The 19682-nt window shown below is 39.2% G+C and overlaps 2 protein-coding genes across 2 annotated transcripts; one reads left to right on the forward strand and one right to left on the reverse strand.

Moving 5' to 3' along the window:
* The first annotated feature begins 4890 nt into the window (after positions 1–4890).
* On the forward strand, positions 4891–7009 carry LOC109405096 (probable 4-coumarate--CoA ligase 3). The gene is given in 4 exon segments (XM_062845947.1): positions 4891–5814; positions 5874–5999; positions 6062–6789; positions 6792–7009. Coding segments are annotated over 4 exon segments (1461 nt in total). The 5' UTR covers positions 4891–5275; the 3' UTR covers positions 6860–7009.
* Positions 7010–11265: 4256 nt separating this feature from the next.
* LOC109405076 (uncharacterized) lies at positions 11266–13255 on the reverse strand. Its single transcript, XM_019678067.4, has 2 exons — positions 11839–13255; positions 11266–11780 (listed from the first exon to the last, which is right to left on the reverse strand). The coding sequence occupies exons 1-2, from the start codon at positions 13021–13023 to the stop codon at positions 11334–11336; spliced, it is 1632 nt and encodes a 543-aa protein (XP_019533612.2). The 5' UTR covers positions 13024–13255; the 3' UTR covers positions 11266–11333.
* Positions 13256–19682: the final 6427 nt, after the last annotated feature.

Raw genomic sequence — 19682 nt, forward strand, 5'->3', positions numbered from 1 at the left:
GGGAATTTTATTTAGATTATAAAGTATGGGAGCCGTAATAAGAAAAGATCATGGAAAAGATTATGATTTGATTTTGCCGATCTCTATCGTATATTACATGTATGTACTATTATGTAATGTCTGATGTTTGTCAATAATGTATTCGTAAATATTATTGTAGTATTATTTATCTTTATTGCTGCCGTCAAACTGTTAACTGTTTACATATTAGATATAAGCCAAATTCAATTAGATCCATATGAGATCCGTTGAGTTCAAACAATAAAATAATAAGTGTGTAAACGTAGCTGTCTACAGACAACTATTTTGTACTTCATATTTATTAAATTGGTAAATTTAAATTGGTTGTCTCATCTTGGTGGTAAATTTAAATTTGCTTGACAAACAAGATATAAACTTCTAGGGACTTGAAAGTTCCAAGAAAGCATGGGGAATGACATATCCTTTTCTAACCGGAATATCTGCATTTATCCATTTCTAACCGTCGCTAACCGCGTCTAACCGCTGCTTACTTAGCAGCTCGCTTAGCAACGGTTAGCGACGGTTAGAAACGGATAAATGCGGATTTTCCGGTTAGAAAAGGATATGTCATTCCCCTTGCAAGAAAGTCCCAAGTAGGTAGCATCTTGAGCAGCTTTCAAGACGCCTAAAAGACTAACAATGAGCCTCACTGGAACTTTATGTGCGAATTCTAGCAAGGCTCATTGTTAGTCTCTTAAGCAGCCAGAAAGATTCAGTCAGATCTTTATCTGAACTTTGTGGAACTTGTCAAGGGAAAGAGGATTTTGTCAAGGGAAGCGGGACTTTTGGTTACTTGGGTTGGGTAGGAGGGCAAGTGCAAGGTGCACCGCTTACCTTCATCCAGCTAACATGACTTTTTTTTATCTTCGGAAAAGCATTACAATGATCATGAATTTTTATGTTTTCGACGGATTTTGATAAAACTTTTACAATTTTCCAAAAAAAAACTCTTCTAGTTTATGATTCCGAGTTTATGAGATAGAATGATGCGTCTTCAGCAGTATTTCAGCAAGCTTAGAAGATTCTATAACATTCCCCAGAAAACCAATCCCCAGAATTCCATTCCCCAGAATGTACCATTCCCCAGAAACCCATTCCCCAGAATCTACCATTCCCCAGAAAGAAAATAAAACTATTGTTTTTTTTCTGAGTGGTTTATATTAATCGCTAAAAATCAAATATTTATTCGTAAAAAATCACCGGAAGAAACATCCTGCCAAAAATTCTTATTTGACAAGAAAAACTTTGGAAATAAGCATGATTTGCCTTTACAATTTAGGCTATTGGTATAATTATTGGCATCGCAACTGCTTACTTTTTCAACATAGGCACGGCGTGTGTATGGGAAAGGTTTATAACAAAAAAATAGGCATCGTCAAACTTTTCGCTATTCAAAAATAGAGGCTTTCAGCTTTCATTTGCGCGGTCCCTCAAAAAAATCCACCGAGGGATCTCGAACAACTTTTTCAGAATACTGTTTTTCCCCATACAAAATGAACGGTCCCAAATCAATCCCTATTTCTACTTAACAAACATACCCAATTTTTGTATGAAAAAGTTCCCCCGATGGAATATTTCGATGTTGGGCTTGAATGAAAGCTAGAAGCGTCAACTTTCACGTAACGTAAAAATTAGCGATGCCTATTTTTTTGTAATAAATTTCTTCTACCAGACACACCGTGTAGGGTAAGAAATCAAACTTTGAACTAGTCAAAATGTAATCTTAATTTGAACTATTTTGAAATTCATTGAAATGACGTACTTTTTGGGCAAATATTGTCCCGAAAAAGATGTTAAACAGCTTTGCGTAATATAATCTGATAACATAAACTTTAAAAGCATTGAAAAATGCGTTTTTGCCATCGAAATAAGCAATTGTAAAAACACTGTGATTTTCACCTATTTCCCCCCAGACAAAGCACATTTTCGGTGCACCCATACAGGTCACGCATTGCATCACACGCAATATGTAAATATGTCAAATGAAAGCTTCTTTATCGTAGAATCGGCCAACCGAATAATATTCTGCATTATTTGTCACAAAATTATCAAATTTAAGTGATTCTTACTTGGAGAATGTTATCTTAAGTTGAACCATTTGTAATCTAAATTTGAACTAGTAAACGGGGGTGAGCTTCTAGTGTTGGCCTGTAGATTGCGCTAGTGGTTGCTTTGTTTACTCTTGGGGGATGAAAAATTCCAAATTTTGTTTCCAAATTCCTATAGAATTTCGAACATTCTGAGTTGAGATTCCACTGCCTAATGATAAATAGGTATGAGAATTAGCGGATTCATGTGATTTTCAATTGTTTAGCATGGAATTGGATGTTTTGTGAGTTGCTCGAGCTGCTGCCGCCGGTAGTTCAAATTAAGATTAAAATTGGTTCAAATTATGATTACGATGGTTCAAATTAAGATTAAAATCATTGTTGATGAAAACTCGAATATTTCAATGAAATTCGGTGCAAATACAAACTTTTTACGATTAAACAGAAAGCTTATACCCGTGGCATTCATGTACATAAGATTTTGCTGTAGTAAATTATTTCCATGTGGGAGAAAAAATCACTTAAAATTTTCACTGCTTCAGAAAGCCGCAATTTGGTTCAAATTTTGATTACCTACCCTACATTTTTCCTTCTTTTCTACATAGGCTGTTTTTTCGAGTTACACTATTCAGGTAATTATCGGCAGAAAAGAAGGGAAAATCTATGTTAAAAAAGTAAGCAGTTGCAATGCCGATAATTTCTTGAAAAGTGCAACTCGACAGAACGGCCTATGCAAAAGAAGAGAAAATTGTTGATGAACATATAAACAGTTGTAATGTCAACAATTCTTATAACTACTCAAACATTTTTTTAACGAAGAAGGAAACGTAACACTCTGATAATTGCCATCGTACATCGATTTAACGGTTTATTTGAAAATTTGAGGGTTGACCAACTGCCAATCCGCGGCGCTCGCATCATTTTTGTTCGAGTTTGACACTACTGCCACCTAGTTGATGGTTTAGTATTTTTAGAATTAAGCGAACCTGTTTCCGAGACTAAAATTTGAATCGACAAATGTTCGAAGTGTTACGTCTGTTTGTCTGTAGTGACACTGCTTTCCTTTCGGCATTTAAAAACCCAACACTGTTCCTTTTTTTAAACAAGCTTTTTTTTTAGAATTTAGGCAATTGGTACAATTATTGGAATTATAACTGCTTTAATTTTCAACATAGATTTTTCCTTCTTTGCTGCATAGGCTGTTCTTTCGAATTGCACTTTTCAGGAAATTATCGGCATCACAACTGCTTACTTTTTCAACATAGTTTTTTCCTTCTTTTCTACATGGGCTGTTCTTTCGAGATACAATGTTTAGGTAATTATCGGCACCACAAGCACAGGTGTTTAGAAATTTGAAAAAAATATATAATAAATATAACAGCAATTTAACACCGGTGGTTGTAATAATGCCCATAATTTCATGAAAAGTGCAATTCGAAAGAACAGCCTCTGTACAAAGAAGGGAGAATCTATGTTGAAGATGTAAGTAGTTATAGTTTCAAAAATTTTAGTAATTGCCTTAATTCTATGAAAAATAATGTTTAAAATGAAGGAACATTGTTTGAATGCCAAAAAGAAAACAATGATACTTTTTTCCTACTTCATTAAAAATATTTAGAATTGTTGGCATTAAAACTACTTATATGTTCACTTTTTCTATCCCATAGTATTGGAATAATGATAAAAGCCCTTATCATACCGCATGAATGAAGAACCTTTGAAGCGAATAATTAGGAACAGCCATTGGGATGGATCCCTCCAAACATTTGCGTAGAAAAACGTGGTCACTTGAGTCTTTCCGAGTAACTCAAAGTTTTCGACAGATTTTTTTTTAATGTCAACCGACCATAAACTGGTTCATTAGCATCTTGTACACTGAACAATATCAGAAGAAAATGCGTTTTCTCTGTAAATTTTGCACATCACTTTTAAAACGTTATTCGTCGTGAAACAAGCGCTGCACAATTTTCACAAATCTGTCAAAAACAAAACATTTTATAGTAACGCAACTGGAATGATGACAATTTGTGAACTTTCAAGATAGGTTTAAAGATCAACATGCAACTGTGTATTATGCTTTTGGTCGAAATACGAAGTGACCGAACGTGCGAAAATTGATTTTTAACCTACTTAGAAATATCGCAACTCAATTTGGATTAGTGCATATTGTTGCTCTTAATTAGCTTAATGATGCGCAACAGAAAAAATAGATTCAAATTTACTTCGCAGCTGCAACTTCGCATGTGCTTCTAGCGACGACTTCGATTTGGTGGTGCGACGATAATAATTATCTGCTATTTTACCGCTGTGCTGCTATAAATTGATACTTGATATTGATGCAAACCTAGTAGTGCGCAAACTTAGCTGTCGACAGGTAATCTGTTCAAGTCAGATCTAACCCACAATGCATATCATCTCAATGTGGTATTGGGGTATAGTATCAGTATAGAGCTCTCAAGCAGCAGCTACCGGTTTGAATCCAGTGGGCGACTTTTTCTTCATTTGTACTTTATACTTATTGAATTGGTAAATTCAAATTGGTTTCTATGAAAATTTTGCAAGACAAAAAAAAATCAATCAAACATCAGGCCACAGAGATGAATTTCTACTAACTTTAAAGTTTCAATAAAGTCCCGAGTAGCATTTTGAGCAGCCTTCAAACTACTTGGGGTCTTGGGGTACCATAATTTGCCACATCCTCTGTCTGACTATTGGTTAAGTCAGCTCGTTAATAACTGCAGAAGTACTCATGGAACACTATTCTGGTAAACAGACTCTATTGCATTTAGGATATTACGCCAAGAAGAAGGTAAAGAAAACAATGAAAAATCCGAGTTTTGCGTACCCGCTGGATACTAATCTGAGAGGCAGACTATGTCTCACTGAGCTTGTTTTCCAAGAAGATAGAGACATTGACTCAACCTCAACGTTCCACTGAGATACGACCCCTCAAGTATTAAGTATCAACGTAACTAGTAATCCAATCATTTCGATATCTCTTCCCGCTGAATGAATTGCTAAAATTCCTATCAGCCTCCCGTACGCATCTCGTGCGAACGAATCGGTAACCCGTATCTCGCAGACACTCCAGTCATCGTGATAAGATATATTGGGTGGGCTGGTTTGTGCCACTGAATTCGCCATAAATATGGCAGTTAGCGTCGTTGCTCCGACACAGAACACAGTAAACTTTTGGCTAATTCACCATGTCCACCTCGTACGATCCGGAAACGAAAATTTGGTCCGGCGTGAAGCTGCCGGGGCCATTTAATCCACATGCGAACCTGGGACATTTGATCCTCAACGTTTTGGAACGGAATCCGTCCATGGTGGCCCAGGTCAGCGTGGAGTCTGGAGTGGAACTAACCTGTGACGAGTTACGTCTTCGCTCGATACGAGCTGCCCAGAATTTGACCAAGCTGGGCTACAAGCAGGGTGACATGATTGGTTTTGCCGTGAGGAATCGGGAAAATGTGGCTCCGTTGGTGTACGGCTGTTTCCTGATTGGGGCCCCGATGAACTGTCTCGATCCGGACTTCTCGGTGGATGATATGGCGCACATGTTCCGTATCAGTAAGCCGGTGCTAGTGATGGCCGATGAAGATAATGTGGAAACCGTGAAAAGTGCTTGCAGAGTTGCAGGGATTGATCCAAAGTTCGTTGTTGTGGCAGATGGTGATCGTGATACAGATGATCTGTCTAGTTTGGATTTGCTCCAGAAAACCGGAAGTGAACAATTTTATTTGTGGGTTACTTGTGTTCTGTGCTACTAAGTAGGTTATTGGAATTTTGTTCTCCTTCCAGTCCACCGTATCTTGGCGACTCGGAGAAGCTCATCGCTGCAATTCTTTGTTCATCTGGAACTACCGGAATGCCCAAAGGGGTCAGTCTTTCGCACGCACACATCATTCACCAAAGTGGCTTAGTATGGTATGCAAGGCCCGATGAAATTGTCCAAGCAAAGTTTCATCCCCTTTTTTTCTTTCTTCTAGCAACATGCATCTATCCAAGCCTCCGTTTGCGTTCAGCTCTCTCTACTGGGCTTCGGGATTCTATCAGTTGATCCAGTGTCCGTTCAACAACGCCACCCATTACATCTCAACCCGACGATTCAGTCCAGATGTACTGTTCGAAATCGTACACAAGTACGCTCTGACGCACGTGTTCTGTCCACCTGCCCAGATGGCGATGATTCTTCAAAGCCCGCAGTTACCGGAAGCCGATCTGTCCAGCTTGAAGAGCTTCTATTCCGGCGGCGGGTTTGTTTCACCGGGGCTTCGCAAGTCCTTCGAGAAGCTGCTACCCAATTGCAAGATCAGCATCGGCTACGGAACGTCGGAGATTGGCTATGCCGCTTCCGATGGCTTTGGGTTGGTGCGGGAAGGATCCGTTGGAATGTTGGCGCCTAACATCGAAGCGAAGGCGCTGGATGACGACGGAAATCAAGTGGGGGTTAACGAAAAAGGCGTTCTCTGGTTCAGATACGCCATCAGACCACTCGGCTACCTGTACAACCAGGAAGCAACCGACGAGATTATGACCGATGATGGCTGGGTTTGCAGTGGAGACATAGGATACTTCGATAAGGATGGTTTTCTGTTTGTGGTTGACAGGAAAAAGGAAATCATCAAGTACAAAAACTACCAGATATCTCCGGCGGAGATTGAAGCCGTGATCGAGCAACTTCCGGAAGTGGCCCATGTCTGCGTTGTGGGTCTGTTCGATCAGGTGTTGCATGTAGATTTACCCACTGCCGTGGTTCAGCTGCGACGGGACTGCACTCTAAGTGAACAACGTGTGATTGATCACGTGGCTGAAAAGCTAGCGGATTTTAAACACCTTCGCGGCGGAGTTTTCTTCGCAGATGAACTGCCAATCACCAAATCGGGTAAACTTCAAAGGTACGAGATTAGAAAGTATGCAGAGCGGCGGGCAGCTTCCGGAAGTGTTGGAAACAAAGTCGTTGATACTGTGCGATTATTTGAAAAGCGGTTCTCTAGTATAGATAAATAGGTTTAACAGCAGTAGATTTAGAAAGCTGAAAATAAAACATATTAACCAAAAACAGTATATCCGTTACATCCGTGGTATCCGAATAAGTACAATTCAATGAATTTCTAGCGTTTTTTTGTGGGGGTTTATACAGGGGATGGCCAAAATGTTTGGGATAGGCAACTTTTTTTCTCCCACAAAAAAAATCAACATGCTGTAACTTTTCATAGAGTGCATAAAAAAATTTCAAATTTTGACTGTTTGTCAACCTATTATATGTGCATCATTGGTACAAATTTGAGCTCGATTGATTAATTTTTCGCGAAGTTAGAACCGTTCGGGTAAAACACTTTTTTTTAGTCTCTTTGTACTTGTGAATTTTAACTTAATGTTAATTCTTCACAAGAGGGTAAAACACTATTATTTAGACAACTCATCCTTGAACTGTCATATCTCGGAAACCAGTGAACCGAATTGAATGAATTTTTTAACGTTTATCAACAATATATTGATTCTTAATAGGACGTTATAAAATGTAATATTTTCTCACGGCGAATTAAGTTATACCGGATTTAAATTTTTACCCATATAGAGGAAAATAAGTCAAATTCACAATACCACACAAAAATTATTAAATATGTTCTTCCTTCAATCTATATAGGCTCTAATATATCTGATTAGAGAAAACTTGAAAACAGAAGTGGAAAATCTTTGTATATCAACACTAAAATTTATTGGCATTGATGCTAAAAAATTTACATTTTTTCGAGGAAAATCCAAAAAGTGTCAATCCATGGTAACTTTTTTCAACGTTTAAAAAGTACCTATGTTTTAATAGTTTGTGAAGCATTGACATATTGTTAGTGTACGTTCAACATTTCATTCAATTCGGTTCACTGATATGACAGCTCAAAAATGAGTTGTCTGAAAAATAATGTTTTACCCGAACGGTTCTAACTTTGCGAAATATTAATCAATCGAGCCCAAATTTGTACCAATGATGCACACATAATAGGTTGACAAACAGTCAAAATTTGAATTTTTTTTATGCGCTCTATGAAAAGTTATAACTTGTTGAACTTTTTTGTGAGAGAAAAAAAAGTTGCCTATCCCAAACTATTTGGCCATCCCCTGTATGTCTATAGGTCACAGGTCATCCAACCAACTGGTGGGCAATTTTGCATCCTCCCATTTTCTTTGAAAGAATCTGGTGAATTGATTGATGCAGCTGCTGCTCGTTTCTGGTCTCAAGAAATTCATGTGGCAGGCTGAAGCAGAGGCAGTATTTATCCAAAGATAAGCTGGAAGATTCTATGTACAACAACGTCACATAGTGGAGAAGTTCACCAAAAGCGCACTTCCATCTGGCTTGGATGTATTCATCTTGCCGGAAGATTATATAACAGAAACTCTACTTTACGCACTTCGCGTCCGTTCTCTTTTCAACGTTTAGTTCAAATACTACACAGTTCACGAATCTCTCGCTTGCGGCACTCACATAGTTTTAGACCTGTTTGACGTTTGCTCACTACCGCCATTTACCAAACGATTTGCGCATCACAGTATGGTTAGCATTAGGCGATTATGTAGTAACAAAATACATTGGAACCCTACAAATGTACAAAAGACGCATCACAAACTTACAAAATGCAACACTTAACACAAATCGTGCCCTGTTACCCAAATGGATAACAAAGCCCAATCCCAGGATGACGAGGTTTCATTATTGTTCTTGATCCATCAGTCAATCCGTGGTCGTATGTTTCTGTCTAGTTTCCTTTAGTTCGCAGCGGAAGTTCACGCAGAAAAATAAATTGTAAACACAATAAAATTCTAGTTCAAATCAACCAATTTTTCAGTTTACTATAGCGACAAACTGATTTCTAGTTTAAACTGAATTGTTCTATTGTTTGATAATACAAATATTTTCATTTGTCGAAATTTTTGACAGTTTGTTAAAACAAACAGAGATATGGTATTTTCAACATGAAATAATGGATTGATTCAAACGATTGCTCTTTTGCCACTAACAAACCCGGAATGTGATTGTGTTGGTGACGGCAGCAACTGCGACAGCTCGGAAATATATTTTTAGACCGTCGGTAAGCGGATGGGAGGCGAAACCGACCAACTTTTTTGTGGATGCTGTCGTGAGTACCTGCGCGTTATCCATCACGGCCAAAGCTGCACTTGGATGTTGGCGTGATGGATTTGCTACACCTTCTTCGTTGTGGCGATGTTGGGGTAAGCATTTTATAAAGATGTGTGAGTGCTTTCGGACCATGTTTATGGTTTTTATTTTGTTGAAACAAATAAAAATTTTGACATTACATGAAATGATGGTAATCGGTTGTTTTTATCGATAAACTCTAAATGGAAACAAAGAAATATAATTTTGGTATAAGTGAATTCTCAGTTTGAAAATCAACCATGCGTTTTATTGTTTTAAACATGCGCCATTTTTCTGCGTGGCTTCTATAGCTTGAGATTAGTCTAAGAATTTCTAATCCTATGGCATGGTACACAAATTACGTAACGCTAAAATCGTCGATTTCAGACTCCCCCCCTCCCCCCTTGTAACGCTTTTTGTATGAAAACCAAAAATATTTTGTATGGCTCGTAACGCTAAGCCAGACTCCCCCCCTCCCCCTATAGCGTTACGTAATTTGTGTACGATGCCTAAGGGGGCATCCTGATTCGGGCAACAACACAAGACTGTCTACATTTCGATGTCCATGCTAGAGACGATTTGCGCGTCTTGTACTTGATCGTAGCCCGAAACGGTCTGAGCACTACAAATGCTCATTAAATACTAGGGACAGACTCACAAACTAGAGTATACTTCATATTTAACAATAAACTAACAAAATGTTTACTAATAAATATAAACGTAACACAACATTACCATTGCGGAAGAGTTTTTCATGAGTGATGGATAATCGTCAGTCGGTGGAGCATGAGACTCCTCGTTGGGCGCCATGTGACGAAAAAATAGTGCTAAACACTACAAATGCATCGTGCTGCACGTTGGGCGCCAATGTTAAGCTGTTAGTACACAGGGTCAAATATTTGTCCAAAAAGTAACCAATGCTCAAACATCTTGTTTGACTCGGTCGAATTTTCATTAGTGTCAAACTGATGTTGTTTCTTGATTTCTTTCCTTGTCAAATATTTGACCCTGTGTACTACTGGCCTTACAAATGTGCATTGGAACCTTATGAATGCACAAGTCCCACGTTGGGCGCCTGTGTAACAAAATGCATTGGAACCCTACAAATGTATAAAACACGTATCACAAACTTACAATATGCAACACTGTACAAACATGTAACAATGTTTCGTGGAAATGATTTTATTCGCCTTTTCTTCTATGTGATACCTATGTCTGTTTGTCTGTGATTACTAGCGCCACGCAGTAAAAGCATTCTGAAGCCGTTTATTCATAACTTGGACACGATGGATGTCTTAAACTTCTTTGCTGAAGACAGTGTCCTTCCATCTGACTTAGATTGTGAGATTTATTTCGACAAAGCCAAACCGAAAGCTTTTAGGTACACTAGTGCCACTCAACTGGAAAATTCTCAACTATGTACATATTGTGTTTGTTCACCACATGGAAGTGATCGATGCCCTGAACAACTTTATTGAAGACAGTTACACAGAAATCCTGTTCTACGACGTAGATTGAACTTGCTCGAAGTTGCTTCATCATTTGTCAAGAAATTGATAAGAGCAGGATGCAGTAACTTCGAGCAAGTTCAACCTGCGTCGTTGAACAGGACTACAGTTTCTTTGTGACATTTACTTCCCAAGTAACAGAACTAGCTGAATAACAGTTTCTTAAACTAAAGTTTGCTTAAGAGTGGTTTGTTCGACTCCTGTACAGCTGAAATGTTTGTTGGATTTCCAGCTTGCTTGGATTTGGAGATATCTTGTGCCAAAGTGAGACCGGAAGATTCTATTTACACTAATGCCAAGAATCGGTGAATTTAGATTTATTTTGTTCGCCATCTGGATGTAATCGATGTCCTGAACAATTTTGCGTTTCCATGTGTCTTGGATTATCAGATATTCTCGTCAAAGCCAAACTGGAAGGTTGTATGTACACTAGCACCACGAGGCGAGAGAATTCTGAACCATTGTGCTCAGCAGTTATTGACCTGAGCAACTTTGTTGAAGACAGTAAAAGTCTAACTTATCCAGGTTTCCATACATGAATATTTATTCATATAACAATAATAAACTATACACATTTTAAGATTCTAAACCTGTTCAATTATGTGTCGCATTATACAACTCCACTGCAACATCCCGACACTTGCGTCGCAGAATCTTCCCCGAGGGCGTCATCGGAAAAGTGTTCACAAAGTAAGCACCTCCCCGCAGGTGTTTGAAATCGACCATATTATCGGCCACCGTCTGGACGACCTGCTCTTCCGTCACTTCGGATCCCAATGCCTTTATCACCAACGCCACCGGCAGATCGTTTCCGGGCACTGGGATACCCGTTACGCAGACGGCCACCACCCCGGGGACCTTCATAATTACGGTTTCGATCTCCGTCGGCGAAATCTGGTAGCCCGCGTACTTGATGATGTCCTTCTTGCGGTCCACTATGTAGAACAGGCCATCTTCGTCAACGCGAGCGATGTCGCCGGTTTGCAGCCAACCATCTTCGGATTTCATCTCCGCGGTAGCCTCCGGGTTGTCGTAGTATTCCTGAAATCACTGAAATTTTTAGAAATTATTTCCACCTGAAAGTTTTATAATTTTATACCATGAAGATGAACTGTGCTTTAACAAGCAGCTCCCCATCTTCGTTAAACGGTAGTGAGTTGCCCTGCTCGTCCACGACCTTTGCCATAAGTCCGTTCGATAGGATTCCAACTGATCCATTCTTGTAGGCCACTTCGCTCATACAGCCAGCTCCACCCAATTCGGATAAACCATATACAACGTGCAGTCGGCCCTTCGGCAAATACATCTCAAACGATCGCTTCAAATCGGCAGACACCGGTCCTCCACCGCAAAGAACCATCCGTAAGCTGGAGAAGTCCACCATTCCTATAGTTGGGTTGTTCAGAATTGCCAACGCGTGCGATGGAGGAAAGAAGATCACGTTCACCCTGTACTGCTCGATCATGCTGATCATCATCTCAGCAGTGAACCGCTCCGTCGTGATAATCCGCGTTGCACCAGCTGCCGTGCCCGTCATGAGCGTTCCTATTCCCGATATCCAGTAGAGAGAACTCAAACACAACACGCGGTCCGATTCGTAACACGTCCAAATGCCCGTCATGTTCGTCACGCAAAGGCTATGCGACAAAGATACTCCTTTGGATCTACCTGTTGTTCCTGATGAGCAGAGCACGATCGCCAACTCATTGGCCGGGTCGTCAATGTGCGCCGGCAGGAAGTGCTTCTCCGTACCGGTTTCAACCAATAGGTCGTCAACCTTTCCGTAACCATTGATCCTAGGCCCGAATAAGATCAGCTCCGGAGCAATGTCCACCATCTCGAATGCTGCCACCATTTCGTTCACCAGGTCTCCTTCGCAGATCACCAACTTCGGCTTGATGGTTTCGAACATGTGCGCAAAGTCCTCTCGGTGAAATCCAGGATCCAGCGTGTTCATCGGCGTTCCCAGCATGAAACACCCATACACTATAGGCGCAACTTTCTCGTTGTTCCGAGCCACGATGGTCACCATGTCTCCCTTCTGGATGCCCACAATCGAGGACAAGTTCTGTGCTACCCGTATGGACCTCAGTCGCATCTCCTGGTAAGTTACGCGAACGCCACTCTCGGCGCTGATCTGAGCGATCTTCCACGGAGCCCGGTCCAGCAGACGCCACACAAGCTCACCGACACCTTGGTTCGGATTGTACAGCGGTGGTACGTTGCGTCCACGCCACGCCTGTTCGTCCTCGTCGAAAAACGTATACACATCGCGAGGAAACATGCTGCCAGATTGACTGTCTACGCTGGAATGACGGAACCCTTCTACGCCGGTTGGACCAATCGATATGGACTATACTCGGGACGCATGGCAATTACCCGAAGTAATTTGAATCATAGTGGCATTATTTGGTTTTAAAGACGTTCATTTACCTCCGAACTTCCCTCAGGCAGAACGCCCCCCGGAACGACCTTGGTGGACATATAATTCTTTGCTCGCACAAGCGAGCCAGACAGCATGTCCGTCTGTGGATGTGATCCCGAGCAAAAGATTATTTTTGTAAAGTTTTTTTTTCAGTTTTGTGTTCGAGTTTGTTTGAGTCACCAGGAACCAGGAACCATCATGATCAGTTCTATTCGGAGTGATTCAAATAGCATAAAACGAGTATTATTGCTCGGGTCTCGCAGGCTAGCATGTGCAAGCTATATATACACAATGCAACTTGAATCATCTGTCCGTTCCCACGGTCTCGAGGTACTTTATAAAGAATAAGTGATATGGGTTTTTATAAAGTTTCAGTGGCACGAGACCAGTCATGCACGATGGTTGTAATAATTTATCGGTCAAATGATTGGCTTGAGAGAGCTAACGAACAAGTTGGTGATTTCTGGAAGTGGAACATAGAATGTGACATAGATACACGTCTCAGGATACACACAGTCTGGTCTGGCCAATCAACAGTCGGGAAAGGGTCATTACCGTGAACGGATTTATTATTGCAAGGATAGGTCAACAGTTGTTGCTTGCAGTCACTGAAACAAAACTTCTAAATTGACTTGTGGTAACGTCTTCAATAATGGAATCAATAATGTATGGTGTCAGCCAAACAATAATTTGAATTTGAACAATTTGATTACATTGCAATTGTCGAAAGTCAGCCGCTAATTTGAACGTGTATGCAATCATGTAATCCTGATTGTATAATTTCGCGATCGCGAGGAATCATGATAATTGAGGCAATAAACCATTTCTAAAACATAGGGCAAAGTCATTGGAGAGAGAGAAAGAGAGAGGAGAGAGACAAGCATACAGATTTGCAAATGATCTTCGTGGTATTTTGAAGTATCGATAGCAAAATCTGAACATCTAAGCATACTTTTATTATGGCGAACGCTTGCGAAATATTATCAATGCTACTCTTTGAACCTCAGAATGTAATTATAATATATAGCTTTTCAACATTCACATTATTTGTCTATGTCTTCCGAACTTTTCTGAAATAAAGAAAATAAAGAGCTACAGACTTCTCCAATGTTTCCCTTACTCTAGTCATGCCAATCTGCAGTACCTACTTCGCACCTAAGAATAACTGAAAACAAACCTGGTAACATTCAAGTTTCAATTTATTTGTTTTAATTTATGGGCGACATTTTTTGGGTGACATAGATGTCCCAAGCAACACGACTTGTTGCTAATCCAGTAAGAGCAACCTTAGTGCAATTTATTCACTGTCCGTATTACGGACGACAGAACACAATTGCTTCTTCTTTGAAACCCAAAAAGCGCAGATTCTGGATTCTTATGCAACATAAACGAGGAGGAATGATAAAAAGATGGGAAAAGATTATGTCCAGACTCGAACCATGGACACCAGGAGTATTATCTACTCACCTTACATACTACACCAAAAAAAAAATCGATGCTCAACATACCATAAAAGCTACTGAAGTTACTTGTTACTTTATTGCACCTTCTTTGTCACAAGTTAGAGAACTGTCAAAATAAAAAGACGCTCAAGTTTTCTGTAACGCATATGGAACCTAATCTGAACAAACAAACCAGAGTTAGATATTCCATGCATGTTACATAACACATTTAATGTAAGCTGACTGTATTATCACTTGCGAGCAATATGCAAGCTCCGCCTCCACGAATCGATGTCAAACACGTTGTAATTTGTGATTTCTATGAAACAAATCCGCAACTTTACGATTTTCGGAGTTTAAATGCAACTCAACTGACAAGATGGAAGTTTCGTGTGCTTCTAGTGCGACTCATTTAGACCAAAGCATAAAAAGCAACAATCTGCATGATGTTGCAGGTGCTGCTTGGGGTGACCGAACGGGCTTGGTGGTCTAGTGGCTACCGCTTCTGATTCATGTGCAGAAGGTCCTGTGTTCAATCCCTGGCCCGTCCCTTTCCTCCTACTTTGTATCTTTACTTTCTCCCTCCTCTCTACATATACAACTCATGTATATGGTCCACTGCACGAATATATGCTAGCCTGCTTACTCCCACACGAAATTTGACGTTTGAGCGGTGTCGGCACCTCCCAAACGTCAAATTTTCTGTGAGAGTAAGCAGGCCAGCATAAATTCGTGCAGTGGACCATCGCTAGAACAGAAACGGGTTGAAAAAGCCGTTTCCCTTACATCCAAACTTTCACAGCACAGTGTCTCAATCCTATTAGATACTGTGCCGCACATCTTCAGAATAATAAAAATACACAATTCTATCACCTTACCCTGGTATCCACAAACCAATGTGTGAACCTTCTGCCATCCAAGTCCCACCAACACTCCGACTTCCGCATGAATTTGTGCTGACGCAGAGGTATATTCGGTCAGATGTGGATACAAACGATTGCAATCATCACTTCCTTCCCCTTCCCCACATTGACCTGCATCCTGACGTAGCAGGCGCCATTGTCGCCTAAAAATAGAAGATCACCAACGCTCACACACTGAAGATGCCTGCTAGTCCCCGCTAGATAATCTCATTGGTTCCTTGTGTTATTGTAGCTGGTCTGGCGATACTGGAGTAGCATCTACGGGCGGTCAATCAAGCTCAAGCTCAAGCTCATTTTTCGGTTGACATAGATGTGACCGAACATTAACTCGGATCATTCCAACTAACAATCGCCAGCCGCAAACAAGCATGCACGCTGAATTGTTGCTTTATAATAGTAATTATAGCTGAACTAAAATTATGCTGTACACATTACTGTACAAATGCTATTTCAATTGAAAAAGTAGCCAATGTTCAATTTTTCGTATTGGTATTAACAATGATAATTCAAAACACTTTTCAAGCGTTTAATAAGATTTTTATTCGACTCGCAGTAATTCCTTTACAACATCGTTTAACAAGACTTTTTTCTGCTTCTCGTTAAGTTCATACACAAATTAGGACATGTATCTGTATAATGTGTTTTTACAAGTCAAATAAGCGCTTACGTTTCATCATACTTCGACTCAGAGTACATGATTAAAAACACGTGTTTTTGACTGAACAACAGCTGAATTAATCTGTTGTTCAAACGTTAATCATAATGTTGTGCTAATTCACCACTGCTGAATAGGAGTCGAAGTCTGATCATTATTAAACCACGGGAAGTTTATGTTTTGATTTGAGCGCTGCAATTCATCATCTCTAGGATGGCGCAGATAGGAAGGCATGCGGCTGGCAATCGACGAGTCTCGAGTTCGAATCTGGATTTAGGTAAATTTATATGTAGTTATTATTTCACAATATTTGTTCACAGCATTAAGTTCCAATCATAAACTCTCGTGGAAATTGAAAAATTTTGCATTTTTTTATTTTTAATCATTTTTGATCAAGCTGAATAACAGCTTTACTATATAGTTGTAAAACGATTTAACAACAAACAGTTCAGTTGGTACACTACACTATGCTTAATAGTTCTCCAAATTTGTGTGAACAAAACCTGAACAAAGGTTGGGCCTGAAAACAATCCAAATGTTATTCAGCATCATGCTGAATCAATTCGTCGTAAAGGTGCTTGTAAAATGAGTGTTTGTTAGTTGGGTTATCTTCTGTCGCGAAAATTCAACTGGGGTTATTCAACGTCACGAGTTCAATAAATAACAAAACCAAGTGTTTCAATATCCAACGCTGGTCAGCTGCACAGTACCATCAGAAACTAGACAAGGGGTTAGGAGAGATCAACGGATCTAGCGATGTCAACAGTTTATGGGAGTTTATCCATGAAACATTGACAACAACAGCGCAAGAGGTGATAGGTACAGTGCCGAACGAGAAAAATGCCTTACTTACTTTCCGGTCAGACTAAGGCCTGAGTGGCCTCTGTTGTACATATTAGCCGTCTCCATTCTACTCGGTCCATGACCTTATGTCTCCAGTTCCGCACTCTGCGAGGGGTCCGCAGATCGTCCTCCATCTGATCGACTCATCTAGCTCGCTGCGCACCACGTCTTCTTGTACCAGTCGGATGACTCTCGAGAACCTTTTTAGTTGTTGTCGGCGGTCACCAGTGAGCCCAAGTACACGAATTCTTGAACCGCCTCGATTTCATCACCGTCGATATAGGGGCATAGAGAACATATGTCGTTTTGATTGCACAACGAAGACTGCAAGGCCGAAAGAAACCTCCAATTCCAAGAATCAACAGCCAATAGCTTTCACAGAATCGTCGATATAAATTCGGGGTGGCAGGCGCGGTGACTCCTGCCTGGAGCCCTTTGCCATCATGTACCTTGCTTTTGACACATTAATAACTTATCCGATTCGCCTGGCTTCACCCTTCAGTCGGATGAACGTTTCCGTCATCGTCTCAAATTTACGAGCAATAATATCAATACTATCAGCGATACTTAGCAGCTGAACGGACTTCCTGTTTATTCCCGCTCTCCTTATTACACCCAGAGCCGTAGCGTGGTCCCATGGCGCCCTTGGCAAGCATCCAGGTTGGCGCCCCGCGACATTGTTAGTTTGTAGTCATTCATTTTTTTTCAAAGTTTCTTTAAAAGTTGCTCTTTTCTTAGAAACAAGAAACAAATTCCACTAGATTTTTTTGTTTTCTTATAATGTTTTTCAATCGTGTATTTTTTTTAGGAATTTCAATGGGAATCACCTAACAATTTTCCGAAGTTAATTTCTTTTATACGAGTAAGGACTGTTCAATTTATAAAACGGACAACTTTACAATGCTATAAAAAGAAGACGCCTAGTTCAAATTTAACCACCCTTGTTTCGTTGTTCAGTGCATCATCATGCATTATAGTAATCATTTTTGAATCGAATAAAAATAGTTTTATTTTCAAGAAAATCGGCCAGGTGTTAAATAAGGTGATTTTTTCGATTGCTGAAAATTGAAAATATATATAAAATTACTGTTCACCTATGGTATATCACTATTAATACCAGAAAAGTATGTGCCATGCTGCAGCAGCATGAGTAGTAAACATTCTGGCAAAATTTAAACTCAATTGGAAAATTAAGTGTTGAGATATTGAAGTCTCAAGTGAGATTCGATTTTTTGAATAAAATTCAATTGAATTGAGCAAAAAGAGTATGAAAATATGAAATAATCAATTTTTTTATGCATCCAGTCGAAAGTGGGCATAATGTGGTTTTAAATTCAGAAAACTGCTTCTTAATAGCATTGCTGGTTTGGATACTGTACGCCATTACAGACACAGTAATCAAAACAGTTTCGTTCTTTGAAAGTTCTTCCAAATAACAATGCAACCAAATGCAAAATTTTGCATAACAATGATGTTGGAAATAAAAAGTATGCATCCGATTATTATTAAATAAGGTATACAATAACATAGGACCAACTTTGTTGAAAATAAATAATAACAAGATTCGCTAGAGTCCAAAATCTGCATCAATGGAGCAAAAAATATGAAATATTTTAATATAATCATCTTCATGGATTAAATTTTTGATGAAAAATGCAATTAAAAGTAAATTTTTCTTCTGTATCATTCAGAGGGCAACATTCAACTCTGGAGAAATTTTTAGCCGAATCCGTGATGCTATTGCAACACAGGACTTAAATGAGCATTTTTTAATAATTTCTATGAAAACAAGGCAACTTACTATATCAAGCTGGAGAATGCTTGGTGCATTATTACTGACCAACTATTGAGCTTTACCTTTAGTAGAATAGTATAAGATTTCAATACATTAAAAACTTCATGAAAATGTGCATGTTAAGTATGTGGAAAGTTATGTCGAATTTTGAGAAATGGGTTTTCATTGATGTTTTACGAAAACCGCTTCAGTTAAACAATAAAAAACATTTTGCATAATGTTATATTTTTCCTACATTTGAGAATAGCTATAGAAAGTTACGCAAAAAACTGATAATGATTTTATTGAAAAATAAAAAAGATATCGCACAAGCAAGCTGTCCGTTTTATAAATTGAACAGTCCTTATAAGTACGAACATTAAAGATTTATAACATAAAAATGATGCATAATTTTCTTCAGCAAATCTTACAGAATTTTTTGAATTTTTGTTTCTGGATTTTTCAACTCAATTTTGTTCTAAAAAATATTTAATTGAGTTTAAGAAGTTTTCAGAGATCCTCAAACGATGTATTTTATAAATTTTTGTCTATTATTTTAATAGACTCCACCAAAATTCTCCAATAACTTCACCAAAGAAGTGTTCTGAAGTTTTTTCAAACATTTCTCAAAAGATCTGTAAGAAAATGTTCAGTAATCATTAGACAAACCATGAACATGGTTGAATACCAGGAGGAATTTCAAAAAGAAACCTCTACATCAGTTTTTGTTGAAATCTCTGGAAGAATTCCCGCTGGAATCACGAGAATAAATTATACTAGAATCTCTGGAGGAATTCCTGCAGAAATTTCCGGAGGAATACTTGATGAAAATCCGGGAGAAAATATCAGCAAGAATTTCAAATAGAACTCATGGACTAACT

Source organism: Aedes albopictus, chromosome 1 (assembly GCF_035046485.1).
Source record: "Aedes albopictus strain Foshan chromosome 1, AalbF5, whole genome shotgun sequence".
Lineage (NCBI taxonomy): Eukaryota > Metazoa > Arthropoda > Insecta > Diptera > Culicidae > Aedes > Aedes albopictus.

What these genes read in the sequence shown, in the direction of transcription:
- LOC109405076 (XM_019678067.4), bottom strand. Translation starts at nt 13,023, where the DNA reads ATGTTTCCTCGCGATGTGTATACGTTTTTCGACGAGGACGAACAGGCG. An exon ending in AAGCACAGTTCATCTTCATG is followed by an intron (nt 11,781 to 11,838) that starts GTATAAAATTAT and finishes CAGTGATTTCAG; the next exon opens with GAATACTACGACAACCCGGA.